Genomic DNA, 20,385 nt, shown 5'->3' on the forward strand with positions numbered 1-20,385 from the left:
AACCCAGCCTAAACTGCTGTTCTACAAAAGGTTACACTGTGTGTGCAGTAAAACACTCAAGGATTTGAGTGCCAATCCACAACAAGAAAACATGAGAATTTAAATTAATAATGGTGTATTAATAAAAGCAGGACTCACATTCATCCTTTCTATATAATGGCTCCTATATAAACAAAATTTTCAAACCAATCCATTTTCTCTCATGACCCTGCGCACCGGTCTTCCGCCACCAGGTAGCGCCAGAGCCAGCAGGCGTGCTCTGTCACGTCACCCACTAAACTTTCCACATTAAATGCTTTCTCACCTGTTATGTTACAGCGTACTAGTTTCGGGTGCTGTGTTTTCTGGCTGATTTCGGGGCAAATCAGACAGTTTTGTGTGGGATTGTGATTGAAAAACGGCCACTTTTCTGCTACTACACACCAGAATCCGAGGTGCCATTGGCCCCCGCCTCTCAACACAAACACTCTTAGAGCACAAACTGATGTTGTGGCTTCAGCTTTTAGTTTCTCATACACATCAGACTCCAACACGCATGTAGCATTTCCTCCCGACAAGTACAGCTTGATGATTCCCACCACAATATTGTGTCAGCAGCCATTCCGGCATCTCTTCCTCCACTTGGTACCCAGGAACATCCGGAAACACCGCAGTCCTGAGTCTGGCGCACGGAGGCACGCATGAAACGTGAGCTCCCTCTTTCTCTTTCTGACGCTGCTGCTGTGGAAACGGTGGAAAGTATCGACTCTGGAGACACCGGAGAGACAGAGAATATTTGAAAGTGATCAGCAGAAAGTCCATTTTAGGTACGCTAAAGTTTTTTCCTCGACGTTTTTTCCTCCGTTTTTCACCTGTCGAGGATGAAAAACTGACGGTGAGTTCAAGGAATTCTGTTGAAGTTCAGTCAAATTGCTTTTCCCACTGTACATTCGACTTAAATCGCCTCAAAAAGGTAATTATTGACTATTTTTGAGTTTGTTGAAACGAAAATCCATAAGATCAATCTCTGCATGACTCTGTGTGGTATATTTAACATGTCAACGTGATGGAAAGTCCTGTTCTGTGTTCAGGTTCAGTTCATGGATTGAAGTATAGTAGAGCAGATATTGGGCTTGGCAGCAAATTATTATTACCATTCTCCATCTTGACTTCCTGCTTGCTGCTTACTGTCAACATCATTATTAGATTGCGGTCAATTAAGAGATCAGGATGCTTTCCCTCCAGGCTGCACAAGCACAGTTTGTAGCTTGTAAGCTCACGCACAACAAAAGACCAGTTCAGTCCAGAGAGATGCGTGATAACAGCTTCTCCTCATTAGTTAGTTTGCCAACGCCCTGAGTGAGCAGGCTGGAGGATCTCAGCCCGGGAGTGAGTGAGGCAGCCATCAGTGCGCACTTACTGTAGGTCCCCTGGGAGCCCACAGATACACAACTGTGATCACTCTCCTCCATGTATGTCCAAGCAGAAAGTTCCTGCTCATCACTGGAACTATGTCTTTTGTCACTCCGTAGTCATGGTGGGCCTGTTGTGGTCAGCCTGGTCTGACCAGTACTTGGCAGATGAGCCGTCATGTCACTTTACTGCAGTAGTCCAGAGAGAAAACTGGACTGCAGGGATGGTTGCTGTAGTGGTGCGCTGCACTCAGACCGATCCACACGGTTCCATCTCAGAACATGCAGGAACCTTTTAGAAGGCAGCTGCAGCTGAAAAACAGGCTTGGTCTGTGTCTAAATACTTAAGGCAGAAGAAGGCAGCGTTGAGTGAGGGGAGTAGGCTTGTGTCGTGACAAGGAAAGAAGCAAATAACTCTGCAATTTGATGGTGTCAGATTATATTTTACATATCAGTGGTTAGAATAATCTCATTGGACCGAATAATTATTATCTCTTTATTAAACGTTAACTAATGGTGAGCACAGCTTGAGATTCTTCTGTTTGTAGTGATTAAAATTGTCACTATTGTGTAAAAAATGTCACCACCCTGCACTGCAGAGGTGTAAAAACGGTGGTAATGTTTGAAATTGCATGAGACCACACACATAGAGTCAGATACATCATATATTACAGGCCAGCCTGTGATATATTCAGGTTTCAGTTGGGAGGCCCCAGGGTTCAAGGTCAGTCATCACTCCATCGCCGGGACACCACGGCCGGAACGGCCATGGTCGAGGGTGAGGAGGCTGCTATGCAGACAGGTTGCTGATAAAATGAAGTGGGTCCGTTTGAAGCCTTAAAGTGGCGGCATTATCTGACAGCGAGTCAGGAGCAGACTGACAGATGATGCATGGCTCTTTAGGGGCAACACATTTCCCTCTCAGCAGATGTCACATTATTGAGCTTTTCACCCATTATCAGTGACCATATTACCGGGTCTTTTTGTTCGGTCATTTGCTATCCATTTGCAAGTTTGCAACAAACTTTTCTTTTTTAAAAAGGATGAGAGTGGGTTAGACTGCAAATGTAGCTTTTATCCTGAGAGCCCAACAACATGCTTTTTGGGAAATTTGACATTGGTATTTACTGAAAATGTGAAGTGCGTTACATTTATTGTACACATAATTTGATTAGGCTCTTTTGCAGCCTCTTCCTGTCCTCCACAGATGAAGTCAGCCATCTTGATTTGTTAAATGTAATGTCAGATACACAGTGCAAACAAATGAGCACATCCTCTAAGTGCTAAGTTCAGATCAGGGCTACGCTGGCGGAACGCTGTTGAAAGTGCTTAGAAATATTAAATCAAACAGAACTGCTAAATATAAAGGCACCCTTTGCATTGTTTGATTAAAAAAAGATGTTAAATAAGATATTTCCTTCTTTCGTCCCAAAGATGTAATTTTATCACATCCAGATAGGTGTGCAACAATTTCATGAATATTTCCGTTGACCCTGAACGCACCACGATGTGACTAAGGTTCATTGGCTGCAAACCACACAGGCTAACAGGGAATAAAGTCAACGCTGTTTTATAGCTGCCCCTTCTTGTTGCAATTACATCACGCATGTACAGTGCAGTGCTGTGGGCAGTTTGATTGACCAGCATGTTTGTGATTGATTTTCTTGCGTCACAGCTGGTGGAAGTATTCTATTACACTATTGCACTGAGATTAGACAAAAGCTCTCAGCAGCAGAGCAGAAAGAGAGTTACAGTGTAGCACATTCATATTTAATAGCACATAGGTCTGCCCAACACATCGCACCAGCCGGGCCTATTAGGAAGATGAATCTGTTCCTCCTGCCTTACTGTCATGGAGAAAGTGGACTCTTTTCACTTTGAGGGATGGAGAGAAGCAAGAATTTCACCTGGAATTGATCATTGTCATGTCAGAGCTTAATTTTATCTGCAGAGGGGCTGATAATTAGATCTAATTTTACCACAGCTGGCAGAAATTTATGCGAACGGACACCATCTCAAGGCTCATTAAGTCGCGGCACTTCCTGTGAATATGAGACGATCTCTGACTGAACCACACCCACCTCCCTCTTGTTTTAAAAAGTCAGTTCTTATCAGCTGTTGTTGACATGTGCCCATCTGTAATCAGAGTCAATCGCCTGTTCTGACTCCCCCCACAGGCCTTTCTCTTGTCGGAGGCTTAGCCAATCATTTCGAAGGTGCAGGATGAGAAGATGGCACAGCTGCTTGTACCACCGGGTCCAGACAGCTTCCGCCCCTTCAGCCGCGAGTCCCTCAAAGCCATTGAGGCACGCATCACTGAGGAGAAAGCCAGGAAACCCAAAGGAGGGAAGAAAAAACGGAGCGAGGAGAATGAGCTCAAACCCAGCAGTGACCTGGAGGCGGGCAAATCACTCCCACTTCTGTACAGGGATGTTCCTAAAAGCATGGTGTCGATACCCCTAGAAGACATGGATCCCTACTACAACAACCAAAAAGTAATTGAAAACGATAAAATTCTGTCTTTAGAAAGACTTGTTATTGAAAACCTAAAAATCACTTATTAATGATGGAGGGTTGGATTTGCAACAGATGGGATTGCAGTAGGAGAACTGATATGTTCACGTCTCTATTTTCCAGACTTTCATAGTATTAAACAAAGGCAGTTACATCTTCCGCTTCAACGCCGCTCCTGCCTTGTACCTCCTGAGTCCCTTCAACCTTCTCAGAAGAATATCAATAAGGATTTTGGTGCACTCATATCCTTTAATCAGTGATGTCGGCTGCACAGTGAACCTGTGTTCTGTCCTATATACACAAGGGTGACATGTTTATATTGCTCCCATAAGTTTCATTTCCATAGTTAAACAAGTGTTTCCTTGACGACTGCCTGTAAATTGTTCAGCGTTGTCATCATGTGCACAATCATCGCCAACTGTGTGTTTATGACGCTGGATCGGCCGCCTGAGTGGGCAAAGAATGTTGAGTAAGTTTTGTGGGGCTTAAACTCTGATGTGAGAGCATAATGAACATGTATGATGTCTTTTATTGGTGTTAATCTTCAGGTACACCTTTACTGCCATCTACACATTTGAGTCCCTGGTCAAAATTTTAGCCCGAGGCTTCTGTTTGGGGAAGTTCACATTTTTAAGGGATCCCTGGAACTGGCTGGATTTCAGCGTCATTGTCATGGCGTAAGTACCTGTGAAGCGCCGTGTTTATCATCATGTTGTCTTTGCTGTTCGTTTTTACGTATCGCTGCCTTTGCGATATAAGATGGCACTTTTCTTTCCGGCAGGTACGTGACAGAGTTTGTCAACCTGGGAAACTTTTCAGTTCTCCGCACATTCAGAGTGCTGAGAGCCTTTAAGGCTATTTCAGTGATCCCTGGTAAGCATCGGGGTTTTCTTAAAAATGAGTTTTCTTGGTTTAAATGAGTTTTCATTGCTGCAGTGATGAGTCAAAGTTGTCAATATTTCTATGAATAAATCTTACTCCAGTACCTCCCTAGTATTTGTACTGTAGAGTTACTTATGAAATAAATGAGTGTTTCAAATAAGGCATCCTTAATAAGGACAGTGAGTGATGAGAGATCATGTGACCCACAGGTCTGAAAACCATCGTCAGTGCTCTGTTCCAGTCCGTGAAGAAGCTGGCCGACGTGATGATTCTCACTGTTTTTTGCCTGAGCGTTTTTGCTCTGATAGGACTGCAACTGTTCATGGGTCACTTAAAACAAAAGTGCGTCTGGATACTGACAAATGACAGCTCAGTCAATGAAACGTACGCCAATGGAACACAGGTCAACCAGTCTCACTCTTTCAACTTGACCGAGTACATGCTGGATCCAAGTGAGTAACTTCCGATTGCAGAATGACTGTGCAGAAAAAGAATCATTACGTTAAGAAGGCTTTGGCTCTTTTTGAAAGGTTCTTAGTCCTGCAGTATTATATGTGTTTGGTTGTCATGATGTCTGTTTTCTGTTATTTTATCACTGGACATAGAACACACGCATGAAATTCTACTTAATAGCAATCGTAGATGTTACATTGGTAGGATATAATTTTGTCAGATATGACCATGACAATCCATTTTCCATAAAACACATCTTTGGTGGGTTCCTGGCTATGCGCATGCGTATTAAAGTGCTTTTAGTTGGGCCTCTGCAGCTCCTGCTGCTAATGAAACATTTGTCTTTTGCAATCAGAAAATCATTACTACCTTCCCGGCAAAAAAGATCCGTTGCTCTGTGGAAACAGCAGCGACGCTGGGTAAGCATCGTTCCCCATGGCTTTGAATCCATCCACAGTTAGCAAACCTCACAGATGCTGTGTTGGTTGCAGGCGGTGTCCAGAGGGGTATGTTTGCAAGCGAGTGGGAGCGAACCCCGACTATGGCTACACCAGTTTCGACTCATTCGGTTGGGCCTTCCTCTCTCTGTTCAGACTGATGACACAGGACTACTGGGAGAACCTTTACCAGCAGGTGCGGACACTTTGCAGACATAAAATGGGCTAAAATAAAACTGCACACACTGGGTCTATATTGGATACTGGCTAAAGTGACAAATGGTGAGCGGACTCTATTTATATTGCACTTTTTTAGCCGTTTCATGACCATACAAAGTTCTCTATGTTACTGTGTCCATTCATCCATTCACACTCACTTTCACAGCGAGGGTAGAATAACCATTCAGGATTGAGGAATAAACATTGATACACCAAAGAGGCTTTGTGTGTAATTTTGGGGCTCAGGGTTTTGCCCAAGGACACTTTGAGGCGTACTATGCGTGATGATCACGGGACACGAAGGTTGTTGGGAAGTGGAGCGACCAGTCAACCCCCTGACATGGAGCTGTACAGACTTGATGCTAATATAAGAAATATATCACACTTTACTGCTGACACCAAATATAGTTTACCTTTATACATATAGTGAAGTTTCCCAAATAATATGAAGTTATAGGAAACAAAGCCCATCGTGCAGGTGTGATTTTGCCTTTTTTTCTGCTTTTTTTCTGCTATTTTTCATTCTCGGATGTTGCGTGTGTTGGCTGATCTTAGCGCACTGCTCGCCGTATGAGGGCGGGCCACTGAGGGAAACAAAGCACCCTCACAATGGTAGAAAAAGGGTTCGGACAACCATTTAAATGAAAGGCAGGTGCATCTGGGACCAAAAGAACAAAGAGTAGTCCAAATGCCGATTATGCAAACACAACCAGACAAACAGGCTACAATTGTAGAGGTCTCGGTGCGATTTTGAGCATAGTTGCACAACAAAGCAAATTCATGTGGTATCACCTGTTTGGGCCTTCGTGGGACAGTGAAATACATTTTCTCATGTCAGACTTTAATAGGTTTCTAAAGCTGTAAACTGACTCCTTACATAACCAAAAGCAAACACTCGGTTTGTAGACAAAATTAAGCTGATAACAATAATGATAGTATCAAAAAAAAAATTATGTATGAAACATTTGTCCTCATTCAATAATCACTTCAGGAAATTACATTTACTGGCAGCTCTCTGATGTACAAATGACCTGATGTGGCACTTCCGTAACATATGAGTCAACATTGAGGAAGCGATTTATTTTGCTACTGAGAGAAGAAAGGCAACAAAATAATAACTGGAAATTAGGACACCTAGAGAATACAGTGACATTACTTATTATATTATTACTTATTATAAGTGAATCTAGTAATGAGAATTTTTCTTCCTTCCAGACATTGCGAGCCTCAGGGAAGCCCTACATGATCTTCTTTGTCCTAGTGATTTTCCTTGGTTCCTTCTACCTGATAAACTTGATTCTGGCCGTGGTGGCCATGGCCTACGAGGAGCAGTGTCAGGCTACCATACAGGAGGCCAAGGAGAAGGAGGAGGAGTTTAAGGCCATGCTTGAGCAGCTGAAACGGCAGCAAGAGGACGCTCAGGTAACACAAAATCTCTTAATTTTGCAACATTCTCTTCTTTTTTATTATAGCTTGAGTTCCAAACAGATGGATCTATATCCAATTTTCACACCCTTTCTGTCTGTCTGTAATAATGATTCTTGGTTTATGTCTGAAATGACATAAAAAGAACTATGAAAATAAGCAAATGAGTCAGCACTTGACATTTCGGATCTTGATCCTAATGTTGGGAAATGAATCCTTGCCAAATGAAAAGCCTTTATGGACGGGGCCAAAGTCCTGGACACATGACCACAGTTTCACTATAATGCAGGCTTCCCGTAATGTATTATAAATTGCATTAGCGGATTATTGTGCATTAAAATGGAAGCAATGTTTCTGCTGTTTAGTTGATGCTTGATCTTATTTAGCTCTTTTTTCCATTTACAACTAAGAGCTGTTTTGGTTTTGCTAGTTTAAACTCCTTAACTATAAGGATTTTTTTAGTAGTAGTCTAAACAAATTCATTTGAAAATGTTATGATACGTTTCGATTGTGGTCGTATTCTGCGTTTTCTGTTGCAGGCTGTTGCAGATGCGGCTGTTGCAGAGGGTGGAGGAGTCGACGGGAAAGGCGGAGGGCCCGAGAGCTCCTCAGACGCCTCTAAGCTCAGCTCCAAAAGTGCCAAAGAGAGACGCAACAGACGAAGGAAAAAAAAGGAGGAGGAGGGCAAAGATGAGAAGTTCCCTCAATTGGAGTCGCAGGACAGCATGAAGAAAGCTCGCTGCCGCTTCTCTGTGGATGCAAACCAGCTCAACTACGACATGAAATTCTCCTTCACACATCAGGTTCAGTACGATCCCAGTGTGATTTGTCTATGAAAAAACAGTGGCTTTCTCCAACCTCTGCCATCGCTGCTCCCATCTATAGGCCTTTGTAAGCAGAGCATTTCCAATTATTGCTTCTCTGTCTATATTGATAAAAGAAATTTATTGTATTTCTGTAAGGAAACACTGTGATCATGAACTGTAAACTGTGCTTTAAATGAAGTTAGGAAAAAATAGTTTCAGTTATTCACAGTAACAGACCTTTAAATCTATAGTGTGTGTGTGTTTACAGCACCATGTACTGTAATATGTCTTTGTATCTGCTGATCTGCTGCCATCTTTTCCATGTGTCATTGTTGCCTTCGCCATATTCATCACCATCATTCCTGCCTTTTGTCATCAAAATCCACTTTTTTCATTTCTGTCACAAGTTTTTTCACGATGCTTAACCATCATCACGACCACCTCTGCCATCACCATTCTCATCATCTTCATCACCTCCAAGCTTTCCTGTCTGCAAGCGGCAAATTTCATGCATCCACTGAAGAGTATCTTTCTCTCTTAGTCTTTTCTGAGTTTTCGCGGACCCCTGTTCTCAGACCGACGGAACAGCCGGACCAGCCTTTTCAGTTCCCACAGCCAGACACGTGACGTGGGCTCCGAAACGGAGTTTGCGGATGATGAGAACAGCATTTTTGAGGGCAACCTGAATCGGAGGGGCTCTTTGTTTCTTCCCAGGAGTCGTGATCGACGCGACAGCAGCATGAGCCAGTGCAGCTTCTTGTCGCATCTTCTGCTTCCAACCAGTGGGATCAAGCGCAGCTCTATAGACTGCAATGGGGTTGTTTCTCTGGTGGGTGGGAATTCACTCCCGTCGTTACCTGTGGGGCTCCCTCTGCCTATACTGATGGTAGATATGGCCTCCACCGGAGATAATGTAAGAAAGGCTTGTGCAAGCCAGATGGACTTTTATCTCTGCAGCTCTGTTTTACTTTTCTTTTCGTTGTTTTCCCCCCAGTTTTTACTCGTGTTCTGCATTGCCCTGTGTACTTTCAATTGCAGTGAACAAGCCATCAGTGATTTCCCAGATATTTCCACCCTTAAAATCCATATTTAACATTTTGCTATTTATGTCTTGATGCATGTTTTTTTCTCCTGCTTTTTTAAAGAATGATTCCTCTGAAAGTCTTTTTATTTGTTCTGTCTCAAAGCGACCGTCCTGCTTTGTGCCATCAGCATATTAACACATTCACATTGACATTGCTAATATTCAATTAATAATAATAATAATAATAATTCAATTTCCCCACGGGGATGAATAAAGTTCATCTTAATCTTAATATGGTGATATGGCACAGCTCTAATGTTTACCATTGTGTGTAAGGCTGTATTCATATACCTGAACCTTGTGATTTTATACCTTTATGATCAATGTAACAGTCAAAATTATGGTTTATCTCTCAGGATGTGCACTTGTTCACACTGTCTTTAATTGAGAGCCCAGCTGGTTAGATAAACATAAAGAAAAGATCCTTGTAACTACTGTATACCACTCTCTGCTTACAGTTTTACAGTTTTTGTCATTATATTGTAAAGTTTGCAATGTGACTGCATGTGTGCACTATCATGCAGTATCATCATTCATTATTCTGTATATATTTAGGTGAAACTGATGAAGAAATGTGAATGTTTTTCATGCAAACTCATTTCATTTGTAAAATGTAATGCAAAATTCTCAGATATTTGTGTTTCCGTGACTTTTGGAGTTGCGTTTGTAACAACTGTTTCCTCTTCAGGGTGACACCACTGACACAGAGTACCAAGGAGCAGACGGGGGAACTCACCAGGAGTTTATGGACCTCCTGGAGGGCCCGGAGGCCAGGCAGAGAGCTCAAAGTATAGCTAGTGTCATAACAAGCACAATGGAGGGTAGGTGGGCGTGGCAGTCCAGGTCAGACGTTGAAAAAAGAACAGGGACTTAAATGTCCTGTTGTTGTGGTTTGCTTTTCAGAGCTGGAAGAGTCAAGACAGAAGTGCCCCTCATGCTGGTACACTTTTGCAGAAACCGTCCTCATCTGGGAATGTTGTCCAGTATGGATGAAGTTCAAGAAAGTGGTCAACCTGATTGTAATGGATCCATTTGCGGACTTAACTATCACCATCTGCATTGTACTAAACACACTGTTTATGGCCATGGAGCATTATCCAATGTCTGGCAGCTTCAGCAGAATGCTGACTGTGGGCAATGTGGTGAGTGGGCTGCAGAATGGCCTGATAAGATTTTCCCTTTTTTCCTGAAAGGACGCCATGTTTATGAAATGGCTGCTATGTCTCTGTTTTTATGAAGGTGTTCACCTGCATCTTCACTGCTGAAATGGTGCTCAAGATCATCGCTTTGGACCCATATTATTACTTTCAGACAGGGTGGAATATTTTCGATGGCATCATTGTCACCTTAAGCCTAATGGAACTGTTTTTGGCAAATGTGGTTGGCATGTCTGTTCTCAGATCATTCCGACTGGTAAGAGTGCAAACCAGCTTTTTCTGGTGCAGCCAGGTGTAGAAAAATGTGATTTGGCTCACTGTCTCTTTGTCTCTGTTATTTTTAATAGCTCAGAGTCTTCAAGTTGGCTAAATCGTGGCCCACTCTTAACACCCTGATCAAAATTATTGGCAACTCAGTTGGGGCTTTGGGCAACCTGACCCTGGTGCTGGCCATCGTGGTGTTCATCTTTGCTGTGGTGGGCATGCAGCTGTTTGGAAAAAACTACAGGGACTGTGTGTGCAAAATCTCCGCCAACTGCGAGCTGCCCAGGTGGCACATGAGTGACTTCTTCCATTCATTCCTCATTGTGTTCCGAGTGCTTTGTGGAGAGTGGATAGAGACCATGTGGGACTGTATGGAGGTGTCTGGGATGACCATGTGCATCATTCTCTACATGATGGTCATGGTTATCGGAAACCTTGTGGTACATTATCAGCTTTTACGGTCATTTCCACCTTGTGTAACAGTCAAGTTTTTGAGCAAAAAAACCAAGTTAACATGAACTTGTGTGATTTCCTGACAGGTGCTGAATCTCTTCCTGGCCCTGCTGCTGAGTTCATTCAGCGCTGACAAAATGTTAGCGAACGAAGATGACAGTGACACAAACAATTTGCAGATAGCAATCGCCCGCATTCAAAGAGGCATCGCCTTCGTCAAGGCTTTCATCCAAAGCAGGTGCAGAAGTGCCTGCCTCCGAGGGGAGAAGGCAGGGAAGGCCGAGGACAAGTCTCTGGATGAGCTCCACAAGCCTACAGGGCCCAACGGAGTCCCCAACCACACGCTGAAAAACTTTGCTAAGAACGGCAATGGGGTGGACAAAAGTGGAGACAAGTACATCGTCAGCAGCAGGAGCGATGACTCCATCATGTCCTTCATCAACAACCCCAGCCTGACCATCACAGTCCCCATCGCTGTGGGAGAGTCCGACTTTGAAAACCTCAACACAGAAGACTTCAGCAGCGTCTCATCTGAAGCGGTGTGCCGTGTGGTGAGCACGTTTATGCTTTTATGTTGCAAATAACGTGTCTTAAATAATGCTTCCATGTCTGCTTATGACTTGCAAAGGATTTCTGCGTTGGTTTGAGCTCCCTACATTAGCCGGTAGCGGTGTAGAGCAGCCATTAAATCATGCACCATTTAAATCTCAGGATTGTCAGTATTGTTTTGCCTATTATATCTGATGTATTGTATATCTAATACAGGATGTGCCTCATTTGGAACTAATAGTCAGAATGCTGTGCTGCTAACTTCAGTGGTTTCTAATTGTTTTCTGATCTCAGAACAAACACGCACCTGTTTATCTCTGTTTGTGGGGTTTTCCATGATACTACACCCTACATAACGTGGAAGACAAGGCCGTGTGTGGATGGAAGTGCAGAGCATCAGCTCTGAATTGTCTCACATAATACAGTATACGGCAGTAACATGCTTACATCATTGCCTGCACTGCATTAGCTGGTCCCAGGACAGCCAATTGCCCCCTTCTTCCTCCAGGAAAGCATTCAAGCAGTTCTCATCTGCCAGCTATTAGGAGACACACCCTGTTGAAAGCGATTCAACAGAAGGCTGAAGTAGAGGTCATGTGGGTCCTTTGCACCAGCAGGCCTTCAGTATTTTTGGATTTTCATTGTGTTATTGGAACACAATGATGGTGCTTCTTCAGCCCCGGTGGTAGATTTCCAGCACAGTTAGCCAGGACTCCCATCATTGTGACTGAAAACTCAACCTTAAAATTACATTTTCTTTTTACAAAGGCGGCATATCAAATTTTAGGTGCCATTGCCACGTTACAAATGATTCGACCACTCAATTAACGCTTCCATGTACAGAATGTAGAAGAAGACGACGACGAGTACAGCTCCTCTGAGGGCAGCACAGTGGACTGTCCCCTGGGTGGCGAGAGAGGGGAGTCGGTGGACTTTGAACTCGACAAAGCTATGGAACCGGACGCCTGCTTTTTTGACGGTGAGGATTACAGCCACTGGCACAACTGAAACCAGTGCAGCTTCTGTGCAAAATGGCTAATTCCCCATCACCCTTTTGTCTCTCCCCAGGCTGCGTGCAAAGGTTCCAGTGCTGCCAGGTAAACGTGGAGGCGGGCTGGGGGAAAATGTGGTGGACGCTGAGAAAAACCTGCTACCGAATAGTAGAGCACAGCTGGTTCGAGAGCTTTATCATCTTCATGATCCTGCTCAGCAGCGGAGCGCTGGTAAGACTGCATGGAGAAGAAACACACTTGTCAAGCCTCGACTCACACCATTTACACATTTTATAGATAAAACTTGTCTTTCTGTTTACAACAATTAATCTTACTTTTTCCACATCAAGGCATGTGAAGATATCAACAGCGAGAAGAGGAAGACAGTTAAAATCTTGTTGGAGTTTGCAGATAAAATCTTCACCTATATTTTCATTCTGGAGATGCTACTGAAGTGGGTGGCCTATGGATTTGCCAAGTACTTCACAAATGCTTGGTGCTGGCTGGACTTCCTCATTGTTGATGTAGGTTCAGAAGTTCAGCAGAAGGTACCTTGTGACGACAGTAGCACGTCTCCTCATTAAAAAAGGTTGTTTCTTCTTTTTGTTGGATGTATTGCAGGTGTCACTGATCAGTTTGGTAGCCAATGCACTGGGATATTCTGAACTGGGTGCTATAAAATCTCTGAGAACCCTGAGAGCCCTAAGGCCCCTGAGAGCCCTTTCACGCTTTGAAGGCATGAGGGTAAGATTCACATGTTTCCACACCCCAAATTGTTATCATTGTTTCCAGTGGTTGTAGACTGCTGTGTTACTGGAGAATTTAAAGTAATTACTTTTTAAATTAAAATCTGTCCATTTATCACCTTAAAATACATTCTGATCAGTCTTATTTCACCTTTTATAGCCTCTGTGCTAGGCTAGGCTAGGCGAAGCTAACCCACCCATTTACAATCATCAGTTAAATCCAAACCTTAAATAATAAAGTGAAAACATCAAATTCGTTTTCAGAGTTTGGGGCAGTTAGCAGCACTCTCTCAGATGTTGTACCGTTATGTAATTTTCCTGCGCGGTGCGAGCCTGGGCTAACAGCAGCAGCTGACGTAGTGGGATGGGAGAGTGTATCAGCTGTTGAAATCAATGTAGCACATATTGATTGGCCTCAGACTGTGGTGGTCTAAAGATACAACACTGTTAAGATGATGGTCTTTCCTCATGGTGGACAGTTGGATCCCACATTTGCAAGAACAGCGTTTCACAGACAAATGCAAGTCTGAATGATTTCTGTGTTTTTAGTAAACGTTTGCTGTATCTTGCTAAAAGGCCCTGTAGGTCAATTGATTTTTAGCCTTAACGGGATTTTTTTTTGGTTCAATTCTGCATTATTTGACGTCTGTATGAGTGGCTTATGTCTGTGTGTTTGGTGTGTAGGTGGTTGTCAATGCTCTGTTAGGAGCCATACCTTCTATCTTCAATGTGCTGCTGGTATGTCTCATCTTCTGGCTCATCTTCAGCATCATGGGAGTGAATTTGTTTGCGGGAAAGTTCCGAATGTGTATCCGCAGAACCACAAATCAGCCTTTCCTTCCAACAGAAGTGAAAACAAAGAATGATTGTATCAATTTAGGCCAAGATGTTGCTCGTTGGACAAATCTAAAAGTTAACTTTGACAATGTTGGCCTGGGCTATCTTGCACTGCTGCAAGTGGTAAGAAACATTTTAGTTTGTTGGCTATTTGCATTATTTGTGGCAAATCATCAAGACATAAACACGGACATTGGTTTGTTTTTACACAGGCTACATTTAAGGGGTGGACGGACCTCATGTACGCTGCTGTGGACTCCCAAAGCAAGGTGAAATCTTTTTTTAAAGAAAAAATTGAAATTAAATGATTATTTGGTTGTTTTTCTTTCTTGTATTTTCAAATGGCAAAATAAAAGAATAAAGTTGTTGCCTAATTGGTTCTTTAAATTTTGTTCTGCCACTTTAGCCTGATGAACAGCCAGACTATGAAATCAACCTAAAGATGTACCTGTATTTTGTGGTTTTCATTATATTTGGAGCTTTTTTCACACTCAACCTCTTTATCGGCGTCATCATTGACAATTTCAATCAGCAAAAGAAAAAGATAAGTATCAAATCTGCCATCTCATTAAATGAATATCACACATTTCAGTAATATTTCACTTGATGCTAAAACCGTATTGAAAATATTGTTAAAATTAAAACATAAAACATTGTTTTTTTTTCTTCCTTTTCATGTGATGTGATTTAACAAATTCCTCTTCCAATCTTTACTTAGGTGGTCAAGACATCTTCATGACTGAAGAGCAGAAGAAATACTACAACGCCATGAAAAAGCTAGGGTCAAAGAAGCCACAAAAACCCATTCCAAGACCATCAGTAGGCCATTTTAATACTGACTGCATGCCATCTGCATTACATACACCCCCCTTCCCCCAGAGGTTTTCAGTACTTTCAGGTATCTTGATCTTGTATCTGTTACAGAACAAAATTCAAGGGTACATCTTCGACTTCACCACAAAACAAGCCTTCGATATTGTGATAATGGTCCTAATATGGCTCAACATGGTGACTATGATGGTGGAAACTGCCGACCAGTCCGAAGAAATGGGCAGAATTCTCTACAATATTAATGTGGTGTTCATTGTCATCTTCACGGGAGAGTGCTTGTTGAAGATGATCTCCCTTCGTCACTACTTTTTCACAAATGGGTGGAATATATTTGATTTCATCGTCGTCATCCTATCAATCATCGGTATGGTGTTCTTCCATCGCTGTGCTGCTCAGATAAGTCTAAGCTTTTGGCTTCATTCAAAGATTAACTTGTTTTGCTTTCTCTTCCAAGGTGTGTTTCTCTCAGAGTTGATCGAGAATTATTTTGTCTCGCCGACCCTGTTCAGAGTCATCCGACTGGCTCGGATCGGCCGCGTCCTCCGTCTTATCAAAAGTGCCAAAGGAATCCGCACACTCTTGTTTGCCTTGATGATGTCACTTCCTGCCTTGTTCAACATCGGCCTTTTGCTCTTCCTGGTGATGTTTATCTACGCCATCTTTGGCATGTCCAACTTCGCTTACGTCAAGAAGGAATCGGACATCGACGACATGTTTAACTTTGAGACATTCGGCAACAGCATGCTCTGTTTGTTCCAGATCACCACCTCTGGGGGGTGGGACAAGCTTCTGGCTCCAATCCTCAACAAACACGCAGATGACTGTGACAATAGCACAGAGCACCCTGGCAGTTCCGTTAAAGGGGACTGTGGAAATCCTCCTGTGGGCATTGCCTTCTTCGTGAGCTACATTATCATATGCTTCCTGATTGTGGTCAACATGTACATTGCAGTTATCCTGGAAAACTTTGGGGTGGCCACCGAGGAAAGCGCAGACCCACTGAGCGAGGACGACTTTGAAATGTTTTACGAGGTCTGGGAAAGGTTCGATCCTCGTGCGACGCAGTTCATGGAGTACAATAAGCTCTCAGACTTCGCGGACGCCCTGGACCCGCCCTTATGCTTACCCAAACCCAACAAGCTTGAGCTAATCTCCATGGACCTACCCATGGTGAGCGGGGAACGCATTCACTGTCTGGACATCCTCTTTGCATTCACAAAACGGGTTCTGGGCGAGGGCGGCGAGATGGACATCCTCAGGGAGCAGATGGAGGTGCGTTTCATGGCCTCCAATCCTTCCAAAGTGTCCTACGAGCCCATAACCACCACCCTCCGCCGCAAACTGGAGGACACATCAGCCACCGTCATCCAGCGGGCTTACAGACAGTACGCAAGCCAACGGTCTCCTGTCAAGAGCCCCGTAGCAGTGAATGATATTCAAAGGGACAGAACAATCGTTGATAAGGAGGATGGCAACACAGACGCACCCAAAGAAATTTCCGGCACCGACGAAAGCGAACAGACGCCTCCGATGGCGTGTAACAGCAACAAACATAAATACGAAAAGGACAAAAGCGAAAGGGAGGTTGAGTGTAAAGATGTGTAAGCGCGAGGTTTACGGAAGGCAGAGGCGCGACAAAGACATTTTAACTGATGGCAACATGTTTACAATCTTGCGTAGTGACTGAGACATCCACTGGACTCTTTTCTTCAGTATGGATATCTATGCCAAACTGATCATGCTTACTTGATTCTAAAGGATGGTGCCTGAGTTGCTCTTTCTGTCTTTACCGGGAGAAAAGGAGCCTTGAGGTTGACTCTGGAGATGATTCAGAATTCTGAAAGATGCATTCAGTAACGCTTACATGTCGGTTGCATCTAGTTTTTCAGTCCATTTTCATGAATGGTCGTTATATCACTGACTGTTGTATTACGTTACCTACTTATGTCACAAGCGGGAAACCAAACACCCTTCATTGTTATTACTCAGTCAAACTTGGTTTCTTGACTTTTTATACCTTTTTTTTAACTTTTCATAAAGTTTGTCCTTCGACATCACTCTTCAGAGGAAGCAGCATCACTTTAGCCATCGATTCTTTCTAACTGAGAGCACTTGGAATACTCCACAGGTGCCGTGTCAGAGATGCTGCAATGAGACCCAAAGTTGGACCTGCATGAATCTTTTCACCATGGTAATGCATGCCAGAGTGTAACTCTCCCTCTCTCACGCACGTCATGCTTCGTGCACAAATCAGGACGGTTTGTTTATTTTCATGTTTTGGAGAAGTGTTTTGGCTATTGATGGATGATGATTGATTATCAGTTTCAGAGCAGTAAATAGCCGTTTCCTTCGATCACACAGGGATGCTTGTAGAGCTAATTATGACCATATGAAAACGTCAGACTGAACCTGTTGAAGGATGATGTCCTTGAGCAGATAATCTGAGGGTTTCTGGTGTCATTCTTTTCTTCTCCAACATGCTGACAGATCTTCGTTTCCCTCCTGTTGTCTGTTGTCATCCTGTAAGAAATGATGGCATTTATTTAACCTGACTATTTATTACCTATTGTGAGAATCCAGATATATCCTTCGTGTTTCACTGTGTTCATTCAGACGGGCAGATAGACAGTACGTTCTGTTCAGGTTATTAGGGTTATTTGTATCTGGGACAGTTTATTCAAAAGAACATTAGCCTCAAGAGGACACTAAGACTATGAGTTGCTGCTGGACACACACAATAATACACACAACACGTGCATATGAATCCAATGTTATTTAAAGCTGGACAAAATGCTATACAGGCTGGTTTTTTAAATACGGTTAAACATTTCTTAATCTGACACTGGCTACAAATGCCCATAAGAACTATTAAATGAACAGCATTCTTCTCCAAAAGTGCATCCAAGCTTTATTTTATTAAAATCACCTGCTTTTGTTTGGAAATGGTGCCTGGAATAACAGCCATTTTATGTGTGTGTGTGTGTGTGTGTCTATGTGTGTGTGCACGTGTATGTTTTCTTTGTTTTGTTGTTGTTGTTTTTTAACAATCGACCTCTCAGGTCATTATAATGATGAATATCTTGTTGGATGAAATTCAACTCCGGATCTTCTAAATGACCGACTCAAGAACGTGTTTCCTATTTCTGTTTACATCATGGAGCTGCGGTTGTGTCACTTGTGTCTATTGTTCCTGCAGCTGCGATGCCCCCTCTCAACTGTGTCACAGCTCAATCTCTTATTCCATGTTATAAATCTATAATGCCAATCCTCAAAGTATATTTTGCATGTAATCAGAACATTCAGTACTTACATTATACTTTATGCATACTGAAAAATGTTTTGTTTGCACAGAATTTTACATCATTAATATGCATAATGCTTGTAGTGTACAACTAACTGCATGCAACTCTTACAGTATAATTCATTTTACCGAAATGACAAAGAATAAAGATGACATGCATCAAGATTGTGTAAAACCTTTGTTTTATCAAGACAACCGCTTTACATTTTGCCTCAGGAGAATCAAAGATCCAGTTTCTATTTGAGGTGGGTGTGAGTTAGAGGAATTGTACTTAAATTATATTTAAAAAAATCTATTTCTACTCTAAGAAGAACTTAACCAGAGGCCATGAGGAAGAACTATTTTTTTTCTCCTTAAATTCAGCAGGTTTTCCATTTTAATCTAATAGTCAATCTTATTGTATTATTACTTTGTTTGTGCTATTCAGACAATTTAGCGTTTAAAAACCTCAGCTAACAAAGAGATGTTTTTTTCATATAAAGAAATGACTATTTTTATGTTATTGTGTGTCAATGCTTTTGTGTTTTTTTTCTTTGTTGCTATGCTATTACAGTTGAAAATTTTGATGCATGACGATATCTAAATGGATTTAATTTAAATGTTGATCTTGAAATATGAATTCAACCACACTTTATTTTGTATTAATTTCAGGAACACAAAGATATATCGACATTAAGTCTTTGATTAATTCTATTTTTTTAAGAAGCTTTAAACCTTAAATCTTAAAGTTTTAGTTACATTTTGCACTTGAGTTCATCAAACGTGCGTCCAAGATGCTGAAATATGTCTAAGCTTTGCGACTCCTGCCGGAAACTATTAGCATCTGAGGGAGGCGGAACATTTCATCAATTATTAATAGGAGTCGAGTATTTATCACAGTTCAGCACTGCTGTTACCTGTTGTAACTGGTGAATCTTCAGACCTCTGAACATTCATTCATTCTGCCTCACACAGATGATCGTTTTTGCAGTTTGCAGCAGCACACACTTGGTAGTTTACGTCTACCAAAATACTCAGGAGCACAAGTGAGTTATGTTTGAAGGATAAACCAACAACCAGCCAGATTATATAAAGGAGTCACTATAATTATGGCAGCCTACAAAACAACAGGTGGAGTAAACGGATTTCCTTCACAATGAGTAGTCATTCACCCTGCTGGTTGCCCAGTAACATGACATCCAACATGGAGAATAGGAAGTGGGCCTGTCATTCCTACCCTGGGAGTCTTAAATATGGAATAATAATATGTGAAAAGATCTCTCTTTGGCTTGGCATCTTGCCACTGGCATGCATGAAAATGGTAAGGGGGGAAACTATTCCAGAAGAAATCTGAGAACAGCAGCCATAACAGCTCTGTAATTTTATTTACTGTGGACAGGAAAGAAAACTCCATTAGATTAGGTAGTGGTAAGTAGCCTTATGGCCCTACCTCCGCACTGTGCTAGCACACACATGTGCACGCACATACGGATGCAGACACTGAACTGCTCCAACAGTGAGTCCCCAACACCAGACAGACTGTATAAATCCCTTTCAGAGGAGAGCATCATTTTACTGACATCATTTTTTCTCAAAAACCTTGTTTATTTACCTGTATTCACAAGATGCGTGTGCCATCAAGTCTCGAGCAACTTTGTTTTTTGCAAAACATATGGAAAAAGAAATGAGCTCATTAGTAAGTGAGCGGCTTGTATTATTGGCTATGGCTCTTTGATCAATAATGGTCTGTACAAGCCACAATGGATACAGCCATTAGAATGCTACAGCAGTGTATCCCCAGGGGTGCATAATCCACAGTATTTCCTCTAATAGGTTTTCAAATGTATTCTTTGTAAGTGCAACACCATATGCAGTATTTATTGCTTTTTGCAGAGAACAACACCTATATTATCTACCATGTGCCTAGCAGTATTAATACAAATAAAAAATAAAAATAACACCCCTTTCTGACGGATTAATTAGGAGATTAAGGATTTGATAACTGTTTGTATCATGTGTCTGATATTTAATGTGAATGCCTAGGTACAATAGCCTGTGACAATAA

General features: G+C 42.3%; 1 protein-coding gene across 2 annotated transcripts; it reads left to right on the plus strand.

The window, feature by feature from the left end:
- Positions 1-313: 313 nt before the first annotated feature.
- scn1laa (sodium channel, voltage-gated, type I-like, alpha) lies at positions 314-18,506 on the plus strand. Of its 2 annotated transcripts, XM_057026357.1 has the most exons (27): positions 314-874; positions 3,569-3,886; positions 4,029-4,147; positions 4,285-4,374; positions 4,454-4,582; positions 4,687-4,778; positions 4,997-5,239; positions 5,596-5,659; positions 5,732-5,873; positions 7,112-7,318; positions 7,861-8,124; positions 8,669-9,040; positions 9,900-10,032; positions 10,115-10,353; positions 10,451-10,624; positions 10,716-11,072; positions 11,172-11,636; positions 12,478-12,613; positions 12,703-12,857; positions 12,977-13,150; positions 13,248-13,370; positions 14,057-14,332; positions 14,422-14,478; positions 14,616-14,757; positions 14,928-15,028; positions 15,134-15,404; positions 15,495-18,506. In XM_057026357.1, exons 2-27 carry the CDS (start codon positions 3,623-3,625, stop codon positions 16,643-16,645), a joined length of 5,940 nt encoding a protein of 1,979 aa, XP_056882337.1. In that variant the 5' UTR covers positions 314-874; positions 3,569-3,622; the 3' UTR covers positions 16,646-18,506. The 2 variants fall into 2 exon arrangements, with proteins under 2 accessions (XP_056882337.1, XP_056882329.1); XM_057026349.1 differs by lacking the exon at positions 8,669-9,040 and having other exon boundaries at positions 317-874.
- Positions 18,507-20,385: the final 1,879 nt, after the last annotated feature.

The sequence above is a fragment of the Takifugu flavidus genome, chromosome 1 (genome assembly GCF_003711565.1).
Source record: "Takifugu flavidus isolate HTHZ2018 chromosome 1, ASM371156v2, whole genome shotgun sequence".
NCBI lineage: Eukaryota > Metazoa > Chordata > Actinopteri > Tetraodontiformes > Tetraodontidae > Takifugu > Takifugu flavidus.

Bases quoted from the DNA above. Each gene is read 5' to 3' on its own strand.
- scn1laa (XM_057026357.1), top strand. From the start codon at position 3,623: ATGGCACAGCTGCTTGTACCACCGGGTCCAGACAGCTTCCGCCCCTTC. The intron at 11,073-11,171 runs GTACATTATCAG...ATTTCCTGACAG, and splicing joins TGGTTATCGGAAACCTTGTG to GTGCTGAATCTCTTCCTGGC. The intron at 14,758-14,927 runs GTATCAAATCTG...ATCTTTACTTAG, and splicing joins TCAGCAAAAGAAAAAGATAA to GTGGTCAAGACATCTTCATG.